Source organism: Callospermophilus lateralis, chromosome 4, assembly GCF_048772815.1.
Source record: "Callospermophilus lateralis isolate mCalLat2 chromosome 4, mCalLat2.hap1, whole genome shotgun sequence".
Lineage (NCBI taxonomy): Eukaryota > Metazoa > Chordata > Mammalia > Rodentia > Sciuridae > Callospermophilus > Callospermophilus lateralis.
In genome coordinates, this window is record NC_135308.1 from 39,503,568 (window position 1) to 39,521,817 (window position 18,250).

At 37.8% G+C, this 18,250-nt stretch overlaps 1 protein-coding gene across 2 annotated transcripts in view; it reads left to right on the forward strand.

The window, feature by feature from the left end:
- Positions 1–14,970: 14,970 nt before the first annotated feature.
- Asah1 (N-acylsphingosine amidohydrolase 1) overlaps positions 14,971–18,250 on the forward strand; it is a 36,948-nt gene continuing 33,668 nt past the window's right edge. The window contains exon 1 of one of the 2 annotated variants that reach the window (XM_076852428.1): positions 14,971–15,216. In XM_076852428.1, the coding sequence (XP_076708543.1) occupies positions 15,136–15,216 (81 nt within the window). In that variant the 5' untranslated portion in view covers positions 14,971–15,135. The remainder of the gene's footprint in view (positions 15,217–18,250) is intronic. The other variant, XM_076852429.1, reaches the window with a different exon arrangement.

The following is an 18,250-nucleotide window of genomic DNA, read 5'->3' on the forward strand; positions in this document are numbered from 1 at the left end:
ATTTAATTTTTAAATTAAAATGTCCAATGAAGCCAGGCCACGTTGGTGCTTGTCTATAATCCTAGCTATTTAGAGGCTGAGGTAGGAGAATCCTTTTAGCCCAGGAATTTGAAGCCAGCTTGGACAACAGACCTAGATTCTGTCTGACAAAAACACATTTTAAAATTTCAGTAGACAATTTCCTTTTGACTCCCCCATGAAAATACCTCGATTTTTTTTCCAACCTGTATTTGGCTCTCATTCAATGTATCCAGAGTTGGAGAATCAAGTGGCCCCAAATACTAGTTTTGAAACTCCTCACTGTTCCCACCCATCAACTTGGGCTTTGAACCACATACTATCCATACCTATCACCACTGCAAATGCATTACTCGTCAATGTCATAGCCCACTTGAAACCTGGTTCATCATCTTCCTCTTTATTGTCTTCCCTTCCTCAATTTCAGTGACTTCAGTATCCATGCTATGGTGTGGCCTTACATTTATTTACCTGCCTTAAAAGTCCCACCTCAGCCCAGCTAATATTTTATTCCACCTTAAATTATCTACAAACCTGCTGGGACAGATAGTTTACCTTTGCTCCACCTTCTTAAGTTGTAAAAGAATCTCCAATTCCGACTAACTGAGCATGGCAGTTCATCCCTTTACCTAGTACACTTTGATTTAAAAAAAAATAGATACATCTTTGTTGTTATATTTAATTATTTAATTTTCTTGGCAGTTTATTTTCTAAACCTAGTAGAGACAATGATTGTCAGTCTAGAAGGCTACACTCTGAAACTTGTGTCCAGAATAAAAGCTAAAGAAAAACACATTGTTATATAAATAAAATGAAATAAATAAAAATTAAATTAAATAAATAAAAATTAAATAAATGAAAATGAAATTAACCATAAGTAGATCATAGGTCAATTTTAAAACATTTTTTTAAAAGTTTAGTTAGAAGGAAAATGATCCCACAGATCAAAGGTTAAAAAAAGTAGATATACTTAAAATATGTTAATGGGTAAAGCTGAGCAAAAGTGTATATAAAAGAATACTAATAATTCACTTGTAGAAGAGGCATTAAAGATAAAATATTGGATAAAATAACATAATTGGAGGCATGTAATCATTCAGATTAAGCCATTACAAGGTCGTTTCTTAGAGAATAATAACCCTTAAGTCTTCCAAAAACTAGGAAACTCTTCCAAACTTCTTTCACGAGGCAGTATCATCATATCAAAGACAAAGACACAACAAGAAAACTGCAGACTAATATTACTGTTAAAAAATGTAGATGTAAAAATCATCTACAAAATATTAGCAAACTAAATTCAACAATATGTGAAAAGGATCACATATCTCAACCAAGTGGGGTTAATCCCTGCAATACAAGGATGGTTTAACTTATATAAATCAATGTCATACATCAAAAATTAACAGAATGGCTGGGGCTGTAGCTCAGTAGTAGAGCACTTGCCTTCCAATGTGGGGCCTGGGTTTGATTCTCAGCACCCCATAAAAATAAATAAAGATATTGTGTCTATCTACAACTAAAAAAAAATGTTTTTTAAAGTAACAGAAAGAAGGATAAAAATAAACATCACCCAACAAATAGAAAAAACATTTGACATACCCTTTTATGATGAAAATGCTCATTAAATTATGTGTAGTAAAAACTTCCCTCAACAAGATGTCATATAAAGTACCAAATGACATCTTATCCAATAATGAAAAACTGAAATCTTTTCCTCTTCCATCTAGGGCAAGATGCCCACTTGTTGACATTTCTGTGCAACACTGGACTAGGAGTTCTAGCCAGCAATTGATAGATAGATAGATAGATAGATAGATGGTATCCAGATCAGAAGGAAGGAATACAATTATCTTTGCTTGCAGATGACATGATCTTCTATCCAGAAAACACATAGAACTCTGAAGGAAAAAAAAAAAAATTGTAAGAACTAACAACAATTTATTCAAAAGCAAAATTAAAATCTCATTTACAGTAGCATCAAAAAATTAAATATTCAGGAATTAACAAAGGAGTTGCACACTGAAAAATATAAAGCACTAATGAAAAAAAATTAAAGCTGACAGAAATAAATGGAAAGACATTCCATGTGCATGGAGTGGAAATTAAGATGTCCATGCTACACAAAGTGATCTACACATTCAATGCAATCCCTGCCCTGTCAAAATCCCAATGGTGTGTTTTTGTTGTTTTGTTTTTTGTACTGCTGGGGATGAAGCCAGGACCTCACAAATGCTAGACAAGTGCTGTACATCCCCTGCCCCTCAAATGGCACTTTTTTAACAGAGATAGAAAATCCTGAAATTTGTATAGAACAACAACAAAAAGAAAAAAAAATTTGCAAATTGCAAACAGCCAAAGCAGTTTTTAGGAAGAAGAATAAAAATTGAAGTTTCACCCATCCTGATATCAAAATATATTGCACAGCTATAGAAAGTCCAGAAATAAGTCTACATAAATATAGTCAACTGACTTTTGGCAAAGGTGCCAAGAGTACACAATGGGAAAACCAGAGAGGGTTTTTCTCCTCAAAGATGGTCTTGAGAAAACTGGGTATCTATGTGGAAAAGAATGAAATTGGACCCATATCTCTCACCATTATACACACACAAAAAAAATAGATCAAAAAGAATTATGAGACCTGAAACTATACAACTCCTAGAAGATCTCGAGAGGGAAAACATGGACTTTGGCTTTGCAGTAATTGCTTGGAAATGACATCAAAAGCATAGGTAACAAAAGCAAAAATAAAATGAAATCATATCAAACTTTAAAAAGCTGCACAGCTGGGCACAGTGGTGCAGGCCTGTAATCCCAGCTGTAATCCCAGCAGCTCCGGAAGCTGAGGGAAGAGGATTGCAACTTCACAGCCAGCCTCAGCAATTTAGCAACTTAGCAAGACCCTGTCTCAAAAAAAAAATAAATAAATAAAACAGGCTGGGGATGAGCTCAAGTGTTCAAGCACCCCTAGGTTCAATCCTTGGCATAAAAAAAGCAAAAAGTGTTTCTGCACAGCACAAGAAACATACAGAATGAGAGAAAATGTTTGAAATCTGTTCATCTAATATATCTAAACTATATAAGAAACTTCTGCAACTCAATAGAAAAAAAAAGAAAAAGATGAGCAAAGAAACTAGATATTTCTCCAAAGAAGACATAAATAGCCAACAGGTATGATAAAGTATTCAGCATCATTAATCAGGGAAATGCAAATTACAACCACAATGAGATATCACCTCATTACCAGCTAGAATGACCTTTACAAAAATAAAAATAAATGTTAGTAAGCATGTGGAAAAAAGGAAGCCCTAGTAAACTATTGACAGTAATATGAACTTGTGTGGCCATAATGGAAAGAAAACTGTATGGAAATTCCTCAAACAGTCAAAATCAGAACTACACATGACTCAGTAATCCTATTTGTAGGTATATATCTAAAGAAATCAAAATCAGGATATCGAAGAAAAATTTGCACTCCCATGTTTTACAATATTATTCATGATAGCCATGGTGTGGAAGCAACCTAAATGTACATTGACATATGGACGGGTAAAGAAAATGTGATACATACAGACCTAAAAAGTAAGGAAACCTGCATATTGGCTATAACATGGCTGAACCTCGAAGACATCATGAGAAGGGAAGTAACTTAGATACAGAGGGCTAAATGTTATGTGATGCTGTTTGTATGACCAATGTGTAAAATAGTTGAAGAAGCCGAGTATATTGGTGAGTGCCAGAGCCTGGGATAAGGGGAAACCAGTGGAAAAGTATTCACCAAATGTACAAAGTTTCAGTTATACAACATAAATAAGTCCTAAAGATCTGCTATTAAGTGCCTAAAATTAACAGTACTTAAAAATTTGCTAGAAAGGTAAACATTATGTTCAGTGTTCTATTCACACACACAAAAATATAAGAACTGGGACTTTGGTCTGCGGTAGGGTGCTTGCCTAGCATGGACACAGGTCTGGGTTGGATCCCTAGCACCAAAAATAAGAGGTCAGGAGGAAATTTTGGAGATAACAAGTAGGTTTATGACATAGATTATAGTGATTGTTTTATGAATATACATACCTCTAAACTCATCAAGTTTAATTATGTGTAGATTTTTGTATGTATGTTTGAAAACAATTTTTTGTTTTTGTACTAGGGATTAAACTCAGGTGCTTTATCACCACTGAACTACATCTCCAGACTATTTATTTATTTATTTATTTTGAAACAGGGTCTCACTAAGTTGCTGAGGCTGGCCTTGAATTTGCAATCTTCCTCCCTCGATTTCCCAATTTACTGAGATTACAGGCCTGTGCCACCATACCTGGCTATCCAAAAAATTTTTAAAGATATTTTTAATAAAAAAGGCAAAACGGGAATAAAAATACAAGCTGCATTCTGGGAGAAGATACTTATAAAATATTTTTATTAGTTACGATAATAAAACAACTGATGCTGGATACTTTCATGAAGAGGTTTATTAGCTTTCCTTTCTAGAAGTTCAAGGACATGGTGCTGGCATGAGCTTTGCTCTAATGAAGGCCTCGTGGTAGATGAGGTAAGAGTGTATAAAAGGAGAGATAACATGGTAAAACAGGAAGCCAGAGAATAGGGTCCCATGACAACTATGTTAATCCCTTCTGAGGGCATGTCCCAATGCCCTAATGACTTCCCAGTAAGTTCCTATATTTCAAATGTCCCAACACCTCTTAACATCATCATACTGAGAACCCTGCTTCCAACACATGAACTCTTAGGGAACACATAAACCATATCCCCACCATAGCAACTTTAAATGGTTAAAGATTCGTTTTGTTGTTATTAGTTTTGTTTTCTGTACTAGAGATTTAACTCAGGGGCACTTCATCACTAAGCTACAGTCCCAACCTTTTTTGTTTCTTTTTTTTTTTTAAACAAGGTCTCACTAAGTTGGTTAGGACCTTGCTAAATTGATGAGACTGACTTTGAACTTGCAATCCTTCTGCCTCAGCCTCCTAAAGCACTGGGATTACAGGCCTTGTCATCACACCCTGCAAGATTAGGATTTTTTGATATATGAAGAGCAGCTGAATGAGTTAGAAAAATGCTAAAATTTCAATAAATAAGCACAAGACAAGTATTTCAAATGAAATATAAAAGCCCATAAGTATATGAGAAAATATTCAACCTTATCAACAGTGGTAAACTAATAATATTTAACAACTGGCTCTCCAGGGAGGAAAAGCCCTGACTTGTAGTGTTTGCTTGTTTCTGTAGGGTAAATATCATAGATTATTCAAGCTACTAGTGCAATGCCAATAGACTCAACTGGCTTATGAGCCAGTGAGAGCAGACTCAAGCAGCCCATCACATTAGTAATTAGGGAACAGCCAAATAAAACAATGAGATAGCATTTTCAGCCATAATGTTGGTAAAAGTTAGCAAGAAACAATGGGACTTACCCACTTTTTGTGGAAGTAAATAGGTTTAGTCACTTTGTGTACATATCCCACAACTCATAGATTCCCCTCCTTCATATCTTTGGACATAATGTTACTAAGAGTAGATTTTGTCTTTTCTAACATGATTCTGATAAATGATTTATCAGATTGTGGTCAGTCTAGTTGTGCATCATGTAGCTGTACTAGGAAAAAAACCCTAAAATTTAACTTTCAAGCCTGGACAATAGAAAAGTTATCCTTATATACTCTGAGCTAATAACCTGGTCCCAAGGTGTCCTTTACCCAAGATCCTTTACCCTTGGTCCTTTACCCAAGGCTTCTTCCAGAATCCATATTTCCAGTGCCCATCACAAATTGGACACATTCTACATACAGGCTGAATAGTGTGAACATCGTACTTGTGAATAGAAAGAGTAAGAAAGAGAAGGAAAAAAATGGTTGAAGAGGATAGGACAATGTTTTAGCATCCAGATTAGAACTTGAGTACATTTTCTAACAAAACATTGTTATGAAGAGGTTGGTTTCCTAAGCTCTATAGTCATTCAATTAAATGAACATTGTGTATTTACTATGCATCCACATTATGTTAGATATTGTGCTTGATATTGCAAATATGGTGATAAATGACACAGACATGATTCCTGTATTGATAGAGTTCACCTATTAAGAAAGGCAAACATAAATGATTTGACTAATCATAAGTGATTAATCAAATAATTATAAGTGTGCAAAGTACTAGTGAGGAAAAGTACAGGATATCTGAGAATTGATTAACAGGGTGAAGAAACTTGGGTTGGAGAGATGTAGGTCAGGAAAGGAGGATGTATGTCAAACTGAACTCTGAAGAATGAGTAGGATTCCATGTGTGAAGACTGGCATGGGAGAAAATATTCCATGCTCAGAAAACTAGTGGGCAGGAACACTGAATGATATTATGGTTGCAATGTAGAGGAAGTTTTGGAGAAGAGAGGGGGAAAAATATGTGAGTCCAGGTGTTGACAGTGAGGACAGAAGATGACAGGATTATTTAAAACATAATTAACTATCTTAATCATTAAGATTAAATGTAGTCAATAAAGAAAAGAGGAGCCAACTTCTAAGTTTCTGGCTTGACTATTAGAATGGGTAATGATGTTAAGACAGAATACAAAAATTTCACTTTTAGACATGAAAACTTAAAATGTCTCTAAGATATACAAAATAGATGTTATTATATGTAAGTGTCCCGTTCAGGAGAATGGTTTGAGCTAGTGATATAAATTTGAGTCATTGTATTAGTTCATTTGTGCTGCAATGAGAAAATACCTGAGAGTGGGTAATTTATAAACAACTAAAATGTATTTTCTTACAATTCTGGAGGATGAGAAGTCTAAAGATCAAAGCTCTGGATTTGGATGAAGAACTTTTTACTGCATCCTCATATGGCAGAAGGGCAAAAGAGGTCAAAACCTGGCTGAATCGCTTTAATAAAATTCTTAACCTCATGAATTAAGGAGCAGCTCTTTTTTTTAATAAATCACATTTACAATGCTTGAACTTTAGAAGAGACACATTCAAACCATAGCAGTCATTAAGAACCAGATGGCATTAAAGCCATGAGATTGGATGAAATTACATAAAGTATAAGCATAGATAAAAGAGAAAAGACATCTGAAGATCAAGCCCTGGGTATCCCACATGTAAAAGTCAGTCCACAAGAAGAAACCAACAGAGGATATTCAAGATGTGGCCCATGAATAAGAATCAAAAGATGGTGGTATCCCAGAAACAAAATGAATTAAATATTTCCAGGTTTAAGATATGTGGTTGGGAATATAGCTCAGGGGTAAAGAGCACTTACCTAGCACGTAAAGCTCCTGAATTCAATCCCTAGCAACAGCGGCAGCAGCATTATCCAATAAATTTAAGCATGTATCTGATTATTTGAAGTCAAGAGGCCAATGAAGTAGAATATTGGAAGGATTATCTTTGTGGATATTAAAATCACTAAGAGTGTTCACTAGGGGTTGTATTACAGTGATAATGGGCCAGGTGTGAAGACCTTTAAGAAATGAGGAGAAACAGCACAACTCCCACCAGAGGTCTACAGATGCTAACTACAGTGCAATGACACTAGCTTCCAAGTCAAGTCAAGAACTAACAGTTCCTGACTTAGGATGATTTGACTTAAATATTTTTTACTTTATGCTGGTGTGAAAAAGATGCACATTCAGTAGAAACCACACTTTGAATTTGGAATTTTGATCTTTTCCTGGGTTAGTATCCTGTGATGATGAACAGTGGCAGCAAGCCACATCTCCCAGTTAGCCACATCATCTCAAGGGAAAACAACCAATACTCTATAGTGCACTATGCTGCTAAGCTATGATGTTGGTAAGGAGCAGCTATAATCGCGAATGTTTTGTATGTTGGTAATAGTAGGTTCGCCATATGAAAATTCTAATACTCTTCTAAAAATGCTAATCCCGTGTGTTCAAACTACTGTAATTGAATATATATAAAATATATTTGAATCAGAGTTGCCTTTATAAGTGTGTGTGTGTGTGTGTGTGTGTGTGTGTGTGAGAGAGAGAGAGAGAGAGAGAGAGAGAGAGAGAGATTGATTCTTTTAGGTGTAAACTCCCTGAGATCTGGAGTTAATGTGTTACTGTATGTGTGTCTTTCTGCTTCGTACTTAATGGTCTTCTAGTACCTTTTTACGTATATTAATGCCATAATTGTTGTTATTGATTTTGGTTGCCATTTCAGTCTGATCATCATACTCCCCACCTGTCTGAATTGAGAACAATTGAGAAATATACACAGGCATTAGAGGGGACTCATTATCAGCTTTGTTTCTGATTATGCTGAAAAAGGGAAAACTGTGGACTTGAGGCCAAAATGGGATTCCAATTCCTCTTCCTCTGGAATGAATTTGTACACTCAATCACTAAATAAATGCAACTTCTTCCTAGGGGCACAGCAAACATAAGAGGGAGTGAACTGAGAGGAGGATCAGGCTGGAGGGGTGGGACAGGACCCAAACCACTGGTGGCCAGGAGTTGCGTGTATTTATGAGTCTCCATTCCTCAACTACCTTCTTTCTATGTCTCCCAAAGCTCCCTTTTCAGGGTGCCTTTGTCAGAATTTTCAGAGCTACCATGCTAAAATGGTGTTTTAAAAATTTGTTGGAGGCCTGCCAATTTGGGCTTCTGCTTCTATTCCTATCACCCAGGGCTGACTACAATGAGCCTACCATTTTGGCAGGCAGATTTGAATGACAGAGCCAGAAACAGACTTTGTCATGCATGTGCTATGATCCTTTCAGCAATTTACCAATTAGGTAAGTCACTCCTCCCCTACGGAGACATGAATGGAAAGCACTGGAGAGAAAGGTAAAGTTTCCTCCCAAAAACATCTGACAGGTCCAAGTTTTATGAGGCCTGAAGCTTCTGAAATTTGGGTTGTACTCTTTAAGGTAAAAAAAAAAAAAAAAAGCAAAATTACAAGTATAAAATTTCATAAAAGTTTGGCAAGGATTCTATGTAAGTGAAGGGGCTGACATTTAAGCTTCATAACTTTACTGTAACTCCTAGTGCTATTGAGAAGGGAGAAATACTTATTTGTATATATCAGGATACTCTTTGATAAAATAATGCAAACAAAGCAATTTGAATTGGCTTTGATAATAAAGTAGTGGCTTATGCAAATGAAAAGTCCAGTTGTTGGACAGGCTCCTGGTTGATCTAGCACCTTAACAATGTCATCAATGACCCAATTTCTTTTCATCTTTCCACTTGCTGTCCATGGTATATATTTCATCTTAGGTGACTCCCTTCAAGTTTATGGCATGAATGCCATCAGCATTAGGGATTACTAACTTCCTCTTAGGAAAGGAAAGAGGAATTTTGCCTCAATTATAGAGCAAAAGTCCTGCGCTTCAAACCATAGCTTGTTTTGGTTCAAACATCTGAGTGACTAAGGCCTATGCCAAGCACTGTGGCAAGAATGATAGAGTAACTTTAATTTTTTTAGGCCAATCAGGACCCACCCCCAGAGATAAGGATATGTCTCATTCAAATCATGTAGCTGACACACAATGAAGGACTGGAATTGAGGTTTGTGAAACATCCACACTGTACAATATTAGCCAGAGGGTAGAGTCTGGATTAATGAAATAAATACATGGAAAGTTTTCAAGATACTCATTTGGTTTACATTTTCCCTTCCATCTTTGCTCTTCTTTACTATGACAGATAAAGTTCCAGGATGACAGGAATAGAGCTCAGTGCTAGAGCACACACTTAGCATATACAAAGCCCTAGATTTGATCTCCAGCACAGCAAAACAAACAAAAAACTTTTTTTCCAGAAACATGTCTCATCAAGGAAAGTAAAAATATGACAAAATTAAATATATATATATATAAAATCAAAATGGCCCTTCAAATTCAAATGTTTGGGATGTCAGGGATTTAAAAAGACCTCAACATGTTTAACAAAGAAACAAAGATAAGTAAACAAAGTAAAGGATAGTTAACATAATTTTATTTTGACATTTATGGGGAACAATTAGATTAAGTCTGAACACTAAATTTTTAGTTTTGCAACAGAAAAAAAAATTTATGTTTCAAGCTGAAGGTAATGATTTTATGTATTTTTTTCTATATAAAAGTAAAATATAAGGCAAGTGATCTTTGTGTGTTAAAGCTACTGAAGGAAAGTAAACATGTAATAATTTTATATGACTTCAAATAGTCCATATATTACATTTTTTTTAATCTGGATTCTTTCCTGAAAAGAGAAACAAAAACCTTTTGAAACTCAGAAAATTGTTTTATAGTTTTGTTTTTGTTGTTGTTTGTTTTCAGTGATAAGATCAAACCCAGGGCAAGCACTCTATCACTGAGCTAAATCCCTAGCCCTCAGAACATATTTTAAATATACTAAGCCTTAAAAAAACTTCTGTGAATTTTGTAAATACTTCTGTTAAAATGTTTATTTTTCATACTAAAACATCATTATTTTTTACCTTCTAGCACAAATTTTTATAAATACAGTTTTATTAAACCCAATGCTACCTGTTCTGGGTAATGTGTGGTATATTTCATTTAGGGTGTGGTGGTTAGGTTGCAGTGATTATAAATCAAGGCAGTACCTCAGGAACCTAGGAATGTTAGGTAGGAGATAGGAAGTTCATAGCTTGCCAAGAACTTCAGCTATTCCCATAAACAATTTGATTACTTATGCTGACTCTTGCAAACAAAACAGGTTGCCCAAGTCTTAAACTTGATGCTTCTGTGCAGTATCTGAACCACCCTTCTACAGATATAACCATTCATTTATATATGTAAATACCATTTTCTGTGAATAGGTCAGTATGCTAAAAATCATTGCAAAGTTTCCTATGACCATACATCTTGTTTTGACTTTCCGCACATTTCTAGTATTGAAGAATGGAATACATTAAAAATATTTTTTGAAAGATAATGCTAGGGCTGGAGTTGTGGCTTAGTGGCAGAGCGCCTGCCTCACACATGTGAGGCACGGGGTTCAATCCTCAGCACCACATAAAAATAAACAAACAAAGATATTGTGTGCGTGTATAACTAAAAAAAAATTTTAAAATAAATAAAGATATGCTAGAAGAGTACAGTAGTACATGTCTGTGACCTCAGAGATTTTGAAGGCTGAGGCAGGAGTATGGCAGTTTGAGGCCAGCCTCAGCAATGCCCTCAGTAATTTAGGGAGACCCTCTAAAAATAAAAAATAGAAGGATTAGGGATATAGCTCAGTGGTAGAACACCCATGGGTTCAATCACCAGCACCCCTGCACCTCAAAAAAGATATATTAGAAAATGACATGAATAAAATGATATAATTTCAGGAAGATAGATTTAAATTGTAATTGTCTGAAAAGAAAATCAACAGTATATAATTGGCCTTTGAACATTGTGTGCATAATTATATGAAAGTTGTGCATAAGAATATTATGCCAATCAATGTAAATTTTCTGCATAAAGAATTTGATTTTGGGCTGGACATCATAGACATGCTGGTAATCAAGCAATTTGGGAAGCTGAAGCAGGAGGATTGCAAATTTGAGGCACAGCAATTTAGAGAGACCCTCAGAAACTTAGCTCTTCTCTGAAAAAAAATAAAAAGAACTGGGGATGTGGCTCAGTGGTAAAGAGCCCCTAAGGTTCAATCCTTAGTACCAAAATTAATTAATAAAGTAAAATAAAAAGTATGGGGGGAGCTGCAGTTGTGACTCAGCAGTAGAGCACTCGCCTAGCATATGTGAGGCGCTGGGTTCAATCCTCAGCACCACATAAAAATAAATAAATAAAATAAAGATATTGTGTACAACTACAACTAAAAAAAAATTTCCTCCTTTTCATAGAGGAAAAATATCCTGAGGGACATGTTTAAATTGTTTCCAATAGCTGAGCATTGTGGCACATGTCTATAATCACCGCAGCTAGCAAGGCAGGAGGATCACATTTTGTGACCAACCTAAGCAATTTAGTGATTCCCTAGGCAATTCAGCAAGACCTTGTCTCAAAAAAGTAAAAGGAGCTGGAGATATGACTCAGCACACCTGGGTTCAATCCCAATAATACTATAGTATTTAAGGTGAATGATCTTCATATCGAATAGGATTTGATTTGGTAACAGCTACTAAAAGATGGGAATCTTCTACCCCAGAAGTGCACTCTACCACAGAGCCACAATCCCAGCCCCTAAGGTTTTGAACTTGCTGTCTTCCTGCCTTATCCTCTCAAACCACTAGGATTACAGGAGTTTGCCACTGCACCCAGCCTAATAGACTTAGTTTAAATCCAGGGTAATTTAGCATATTCAACACAAAATGTATGTATTCAGCATTATACTTGTTCTAGAGTGAAGCCCAGATTCTCACAGTGGCTCTGAATACTCTACAAAATCTGTTCTCTCCTTACCTCTCTGATTTCATCTATTTATTTTCCCCTTTTTCCTTCTACTCCAGCCCCCCCAGTTTCCTTATTATAGCTGAACATGCCAAGTACATTGTCATGTTGGCTTTTTAAAAATTAAGTACGTACTTTATTCAGATTTCATGAGTTTTTGCCTAGTATCTTCTTTTTTTCGGTCCTATATATGCTTTTTTTTTTTTTTTTCCAAAGCACATTTTATTTGGGGACAGGGTCTCACTGAATTACTTAGTGCCTCGCTTTTGCTGAGGCTGGCTTTGAACAGTCTGTCCTCCTGCCTCAGCCTTCCAAGCTGATGGTGGTGTTGGAGTTTTTGTTTTTGTTTTGGCAGTACTGGAAATTGAACCGAGGGCCTCACACATGCTAGGCAAGTGTTCTACCATCTGTGTGCCCTGGCTGGCATTAAACTTGCCATCCTCCTACCTCAGCCTCCTGAGTAGCTGGGATTACAGGCATGTGCCACTGGGTAAGTATATTTTTAGCTGACACATAAAAACATTAAAATCGTACATATTAATGGGGAACCATGAAATGTTTTGATACATGTATACAACATGTAATGTTTAAATCAAGTTTAACACATCTCTATCTCTTCAAACATTTCTTCATAGTAAAAATTTTGAAAATCCCTTTCTCCTAGCTTTTTGAAATGTATACTCACATTCTCACTTTTAAGCCTTTGTACCAGGTGCTACTTTTGTCTGGAATATGCTTTCCTGGGCATCTACAAGATTATATCTTTTCCTTCTCCCAACCTCTACACTCTAGATCCTCTTGGTCCTTGGTCTGCTCTCTAACATTTACTAACTTCTACTATTATATGCAATATTATGTGTTCTATTCCCTTATGTATTGTTTCCCTCAAAAGTTGTTTTGTTGTTGTTGTTGTTGTTGTTTCTCCCTATACTGGGAAAAATGCTTGGTACATTGTAGGATATATATATGTAAGTATGAAATTTTTTTGATAATGAGACCTTTATTTTATTTTTATTTATTTAATACCCGGGACTGAGAATTGAACCCAGTGCCTCACACATGCTAGGCAAGCACTCTGACACTGAGCTACAACCCCAGCCCCACAATGTAGATTTATAGTAAATTTTTACTATAAATTTTACATTAGTGATTTGTTGCTGTTGTTGAGACAGGGTCTCATTATATAGATAGTCCAGACTAGCCCTGAAGTTCTGGACCCAAGCAATTCTCTTGCATCAGCCTCCTGAAGAGCTGGGACTACAGGTGCTCAACACCTTGTTAATATTGAATATTTTAATTATCTGCTTGCTTAAGGTTGAAGGAGGAACTCGAATGAGCTTTAACCATGTGATATGTTTCAAAAGTCAAACTTCCTCTTTAAGGGATACAAGTTATTTACCATCTCCCTCCCAATATAGAGGAAGAACCAACATCAAATTCTCACTTTCCAACCTTCAACAAAAAGACTCAGGAAGTAACAAATGGGTGAAGCTGCAATTTCTCCCCCTACCCAACATACACGAAATACATCAATCCCCGGCATTGAAAAAAAAAGTGACGATTTTAGTTATTAATGTTCTGAGTTTTAATGAAGCATTTACAAAATGATGCCTGGACCAGAAAGTGCAAGCCAGAGGGCAAGAACGCCTGTTGGAGTTTTAAGTAACTCACCCTATCAAGGTGAGTGACTTCGACCATGGAACGCATGAAAGTCAAATACTGTACTTCCGTAGATCTCACAGCTTTTCGGTAGCATTCTAAGACACGGAGCGGTTACCCTCCTAGGTTTACTTCAGCTCAGCCAAGTTAAACTGATTCACGAGTTAGGGGAAAACAGAATCGCTGCAGAATGGCTGAAACATCAAAGAAGGTGCATTGGTTCCACCTGTTCATTTCACCTGAGTGCAAGGGTAAGGCACTGAAGCCTAAATTCCGTGACTTAACTCTGCAGTGAAAGCCCGGTGGGTCATTCACAGCCTGTGAGTGGCCCAGTGGAGTAGCTGACCTCCGCCTCCCTTTACCCTGTCACTTGCACTTCATCCAGTGATCCCACAGTCAGGATGAATAACCTAATTTATTTCGAGCGGGCTTTCCGCCGAAGGCAAAGATGACCCATCTTTACACTTTAGTTACACTGAGTTTTGAGACTCTAAGTCCGTTTCATGGGCACTGAGCACAGAGCAGCCCCAGCACAGACCTCGCCCAGGTCGCCTGGGGATTAAGCACAGACAACGCCAGGGAGGCAGCCCGCAGGGAGCACACCAGTATAGGGCGAAAACTCTGGGAAAGGTTCCGCATCCCCACCAGCCGGGGCGGAGCTAAAGCTGGACTCAACCACAGCTCGCGGGGCGGCGGGGGAGACACCAAGAAACGGCACCTTCTTAAGGCAAGCGAAGACTCCCCTTATTCGGAGGCTTAATGTTCTGAGTTTTAATGAAGCGTTTACAAAATGATGCCTGGACCAGAAAGTGCAAGCCAGAGAGCAAGAACTCCTGTTGGACTTCTAAATAACTCACTATCACGCGGGTCACTCCTCCCGTCGGAAAGCTCCCTCGTCCTGACTCCCTTTCCGCGACTCTGTCACGCCAGACTCCTTCTTCCCACCGTCTCCTCCTCTGCACCCCCACCCCGTCCTCTCGTGGTGCAGTCCAGAGTCACGGGTCACGGGGCTGTGGGGGGCGCGGCTTGCTTTGAGCCCTGGGGTGCCTTTCCTGGCGTCGGCGGGAGTCCCCTGGAGAAGCGGCTGCCGCTGGAATGATGCTGGGCCAGAGTCGCTTCATCTTCGTCCTTCTGGCTGCGGTAGCCACCTGCGCCTTGGCGCAGCACGCGCCGCCGGTGGGTGAGCTCGAACCGAGGCGCAGATGGGGGCACAGGTGCAGGCGGGGGCGCAAGTGCAGGTGTGGCAGAGCGGGCAGGGAGTGAGGAACACCTGGTCGCGGGCAATCACTTTATGAGATTTGTGGTTTCGTTCGCAGGAGTGTGGCCACAAACCGGCAGGTGAGCCCCATACCTGGTTGATTTGGTGCTCTATGGAACCAGAACTCCTTTTAGGGAAATCCTAAACTCCGCAGAATGGCTGTGTATGGTTTGCACACCCTCACATTCGAGTACTAATATTTGAACTACCAGTTCCAAGCTTTCGCATCCGGAAAGAAATCTTTAGTGAAAAAATTCCAGTCGATTGTGTGCATTACTCAAGTTGCAGACTGCTGATGACTTTGTTCTCTGGTGACTAGGTGCTTTCTCCTCGAGGAGATAAACCCTCACCGGAAGCCTCCCATCGCCAGTCGTCTCGGCCTGGGCAGTGGGAGACGTCCAGAGCAGGCCCCAGCATGCGAGTTGTAGCTTTCACCCCTAGTCATGGGAACGCCGGTCTTGTGGCCTTTTCCCTCAAGCAGGTCACAGGGCCACTGACTTGACGACTGCAATAGACAGTAAGGGACTCCTTCTAGACAAGAGGAAGTATACCAAGAATGAGAAAATCTCTAGCCAGAGGTCACACTATTGTTCACTGAGCATTCCTAAAGTCAAGCCTCTTGGCACCCAGTCTGGCACTCTTTCATAACTCATTGCTTTTAAAGTAGTAAGACTGGGGGCTGGCCATTATGTCAGAGGTAGAGTGCTTTCTAAGCATGCCAAGTCCCTGGGTTAAATCCCCAGTCCAAAACAAAACCAATAAGGCTACACTTTTCTTTGCCAGCAGATCAGATAACTAAAATATGGTACATCTGACCTGAGGCTGAGGAAGATGTATAGTTTATATAGGACATTGGAAGCAAAGTGTAATCTCCTTTATTGTTTTATTCCTATAAGGAGAAATGCTTTAAGAATCAATCATGATGGGATATTATTCAGCCACTAAAAACTGATGTAATATTTAGCAGATAAGAGCAGAATGTAAAACAGTACTTACAGTTATTTAAATAATAGAAAAATACACAGTATGTACATATGGACAAGGATTGAAAGAAAAAGGAAAAATAAAATTAGTTTGCCTTAATGTGTGTAGGGAATTAATTTGCTTGAGGGGAGTTGGGATTACAAGGGTCTTTAAAGAATTAATACTTTGATGCTGTTGGGTACCCTTCATCCAAAGACCACCAGGAACACACTAGTAGTTGAACAAACTGAGTGTAATATTTTTTGAGGTGAGGGAGAATGCACATCATGGGCAACCATGGGTTAGAAAAAAAATTACAAAATTTGGATTTGGGGTAGAACTAAGGAATTTGGGGGTTGCTCTTGATTGTATGCTTTCAGAAAGTGGGGCAATTCTTGGGGAAAAACATAAGTCATTCATTTAAGGAGAGGAGGGGTGTTTAATATTTTATGGGTTGCACAGTGCCCTTGTTTTTGTCAGTGCATAGATAGAATCATGAAGTACCCTTGCTTTGTTTCATTAGGTCTCAGAGTAGTCTTGTCTGAGGTAGGTATTCTGTGAGATTGTGGGTTCAAGAGCAAAGCAGAAATAACCTGGCTGTGAGTGTTGGGACAGGTTACCCATGTTGAATGCAGTTGAGATATGAAATGTCCATTCCATTTGGTAGCTGGAGGTCATTGATTATCTTGACTCAAGCAGTTTGGGGGCAGAAAATAGGTGGTAGTAGGCTGAAAGAAAGAAAAAGTTATGGAGAGATGACTGTTCTTAGTAATAAATCTGAGCAGATTCATAAGTTGTTGTATGTTGAAAGATAATGACTCAGTAATGAATTGCTGAAGGGAACATTTTTATGCATCAGCTTCTCATACAAATAGGAACACTGTTGACATTAGATTTCAAATCAGCTTTAGCAGTAATTTTTCACAAAGATTCCAAAATTGTATAAATCTCACATGACTTCACCAGTGTCTGTTGTACTGCATGGGCTTTTCCCCTGTTCACAAAGAAAGGACCACACATGAATGATCTATTCGCTTATTCATATAATACTCATGTGCTCAACTCCATTCCACATGCTGGCAGCGAGTCAGTCAACAAGATAGACACGGCCAGTGCCCCCTTGGAGGGTTTATTCATATTCCTTTTACCTACATATCAGCAGTTTAATAGGGATCATTCCATTGAAGCCCTGAAAACATTTACATGCTCATATGCATTATGTGTGCAAGACACAGGCCCTTTCTTCTTCAGGTGTGTATCTGCTAAATTTTAGATAGCATTTTAGGAAACAAATCTTATTTAGAATAGCTAATGAATTAAAAAATTGAATTAAAAATTGCCTTGCTAGAATTATTCAGCTTCTTTTCTGTTAGATATAAAAATCATGAGTTATTATTCTTTAAATTATCTCTCATTCTTTTCTGAGTATATAAAAACACACAAGGGAATTCAGAATTTTTTTGTACATTAGTAGAAGCACTTCATTGAGGTTCTCATTAATTTTGCAAGACTCAAATATTTTAAGGAACTGGACAAGTTTTGTTTTTTTTTTTGTTTTGTGTGTATGTTACCAGAAATCGAACCCAGTGGGGTTCACCCCTGAACTACACCTCCAGCTCTTTTTATTTTTTGAAGCAGCATCCCGCTAATTTACTCAGGCTGGCTCGAACTTGCAATCCTTGTGCCTCAGTCTCTGGAGTTAGGCATGGGCCACATGCCAGGCCACTGCTGCTGCTTCTTTTTATTCTTTTTTTCCCCTCTTTGGTGTAGAGTATCGATTGAGCCTTTAATGAAATAATTTTCAGTAAGTATGTTGTAAATATTTTCCTAAGTATGTTATGTTCGGTAGCTCTGTAATTAATTTTTCTTAACAAGTGGAGAAGACTTAAATACTGATTAATTTCAAAGTTCTTCTCAAATAATCAGAATAATTACAGGGAATTCACTGATCCAGAAAACTTTAAGAAGTCAGTTTCCAGAGTTTCAAAT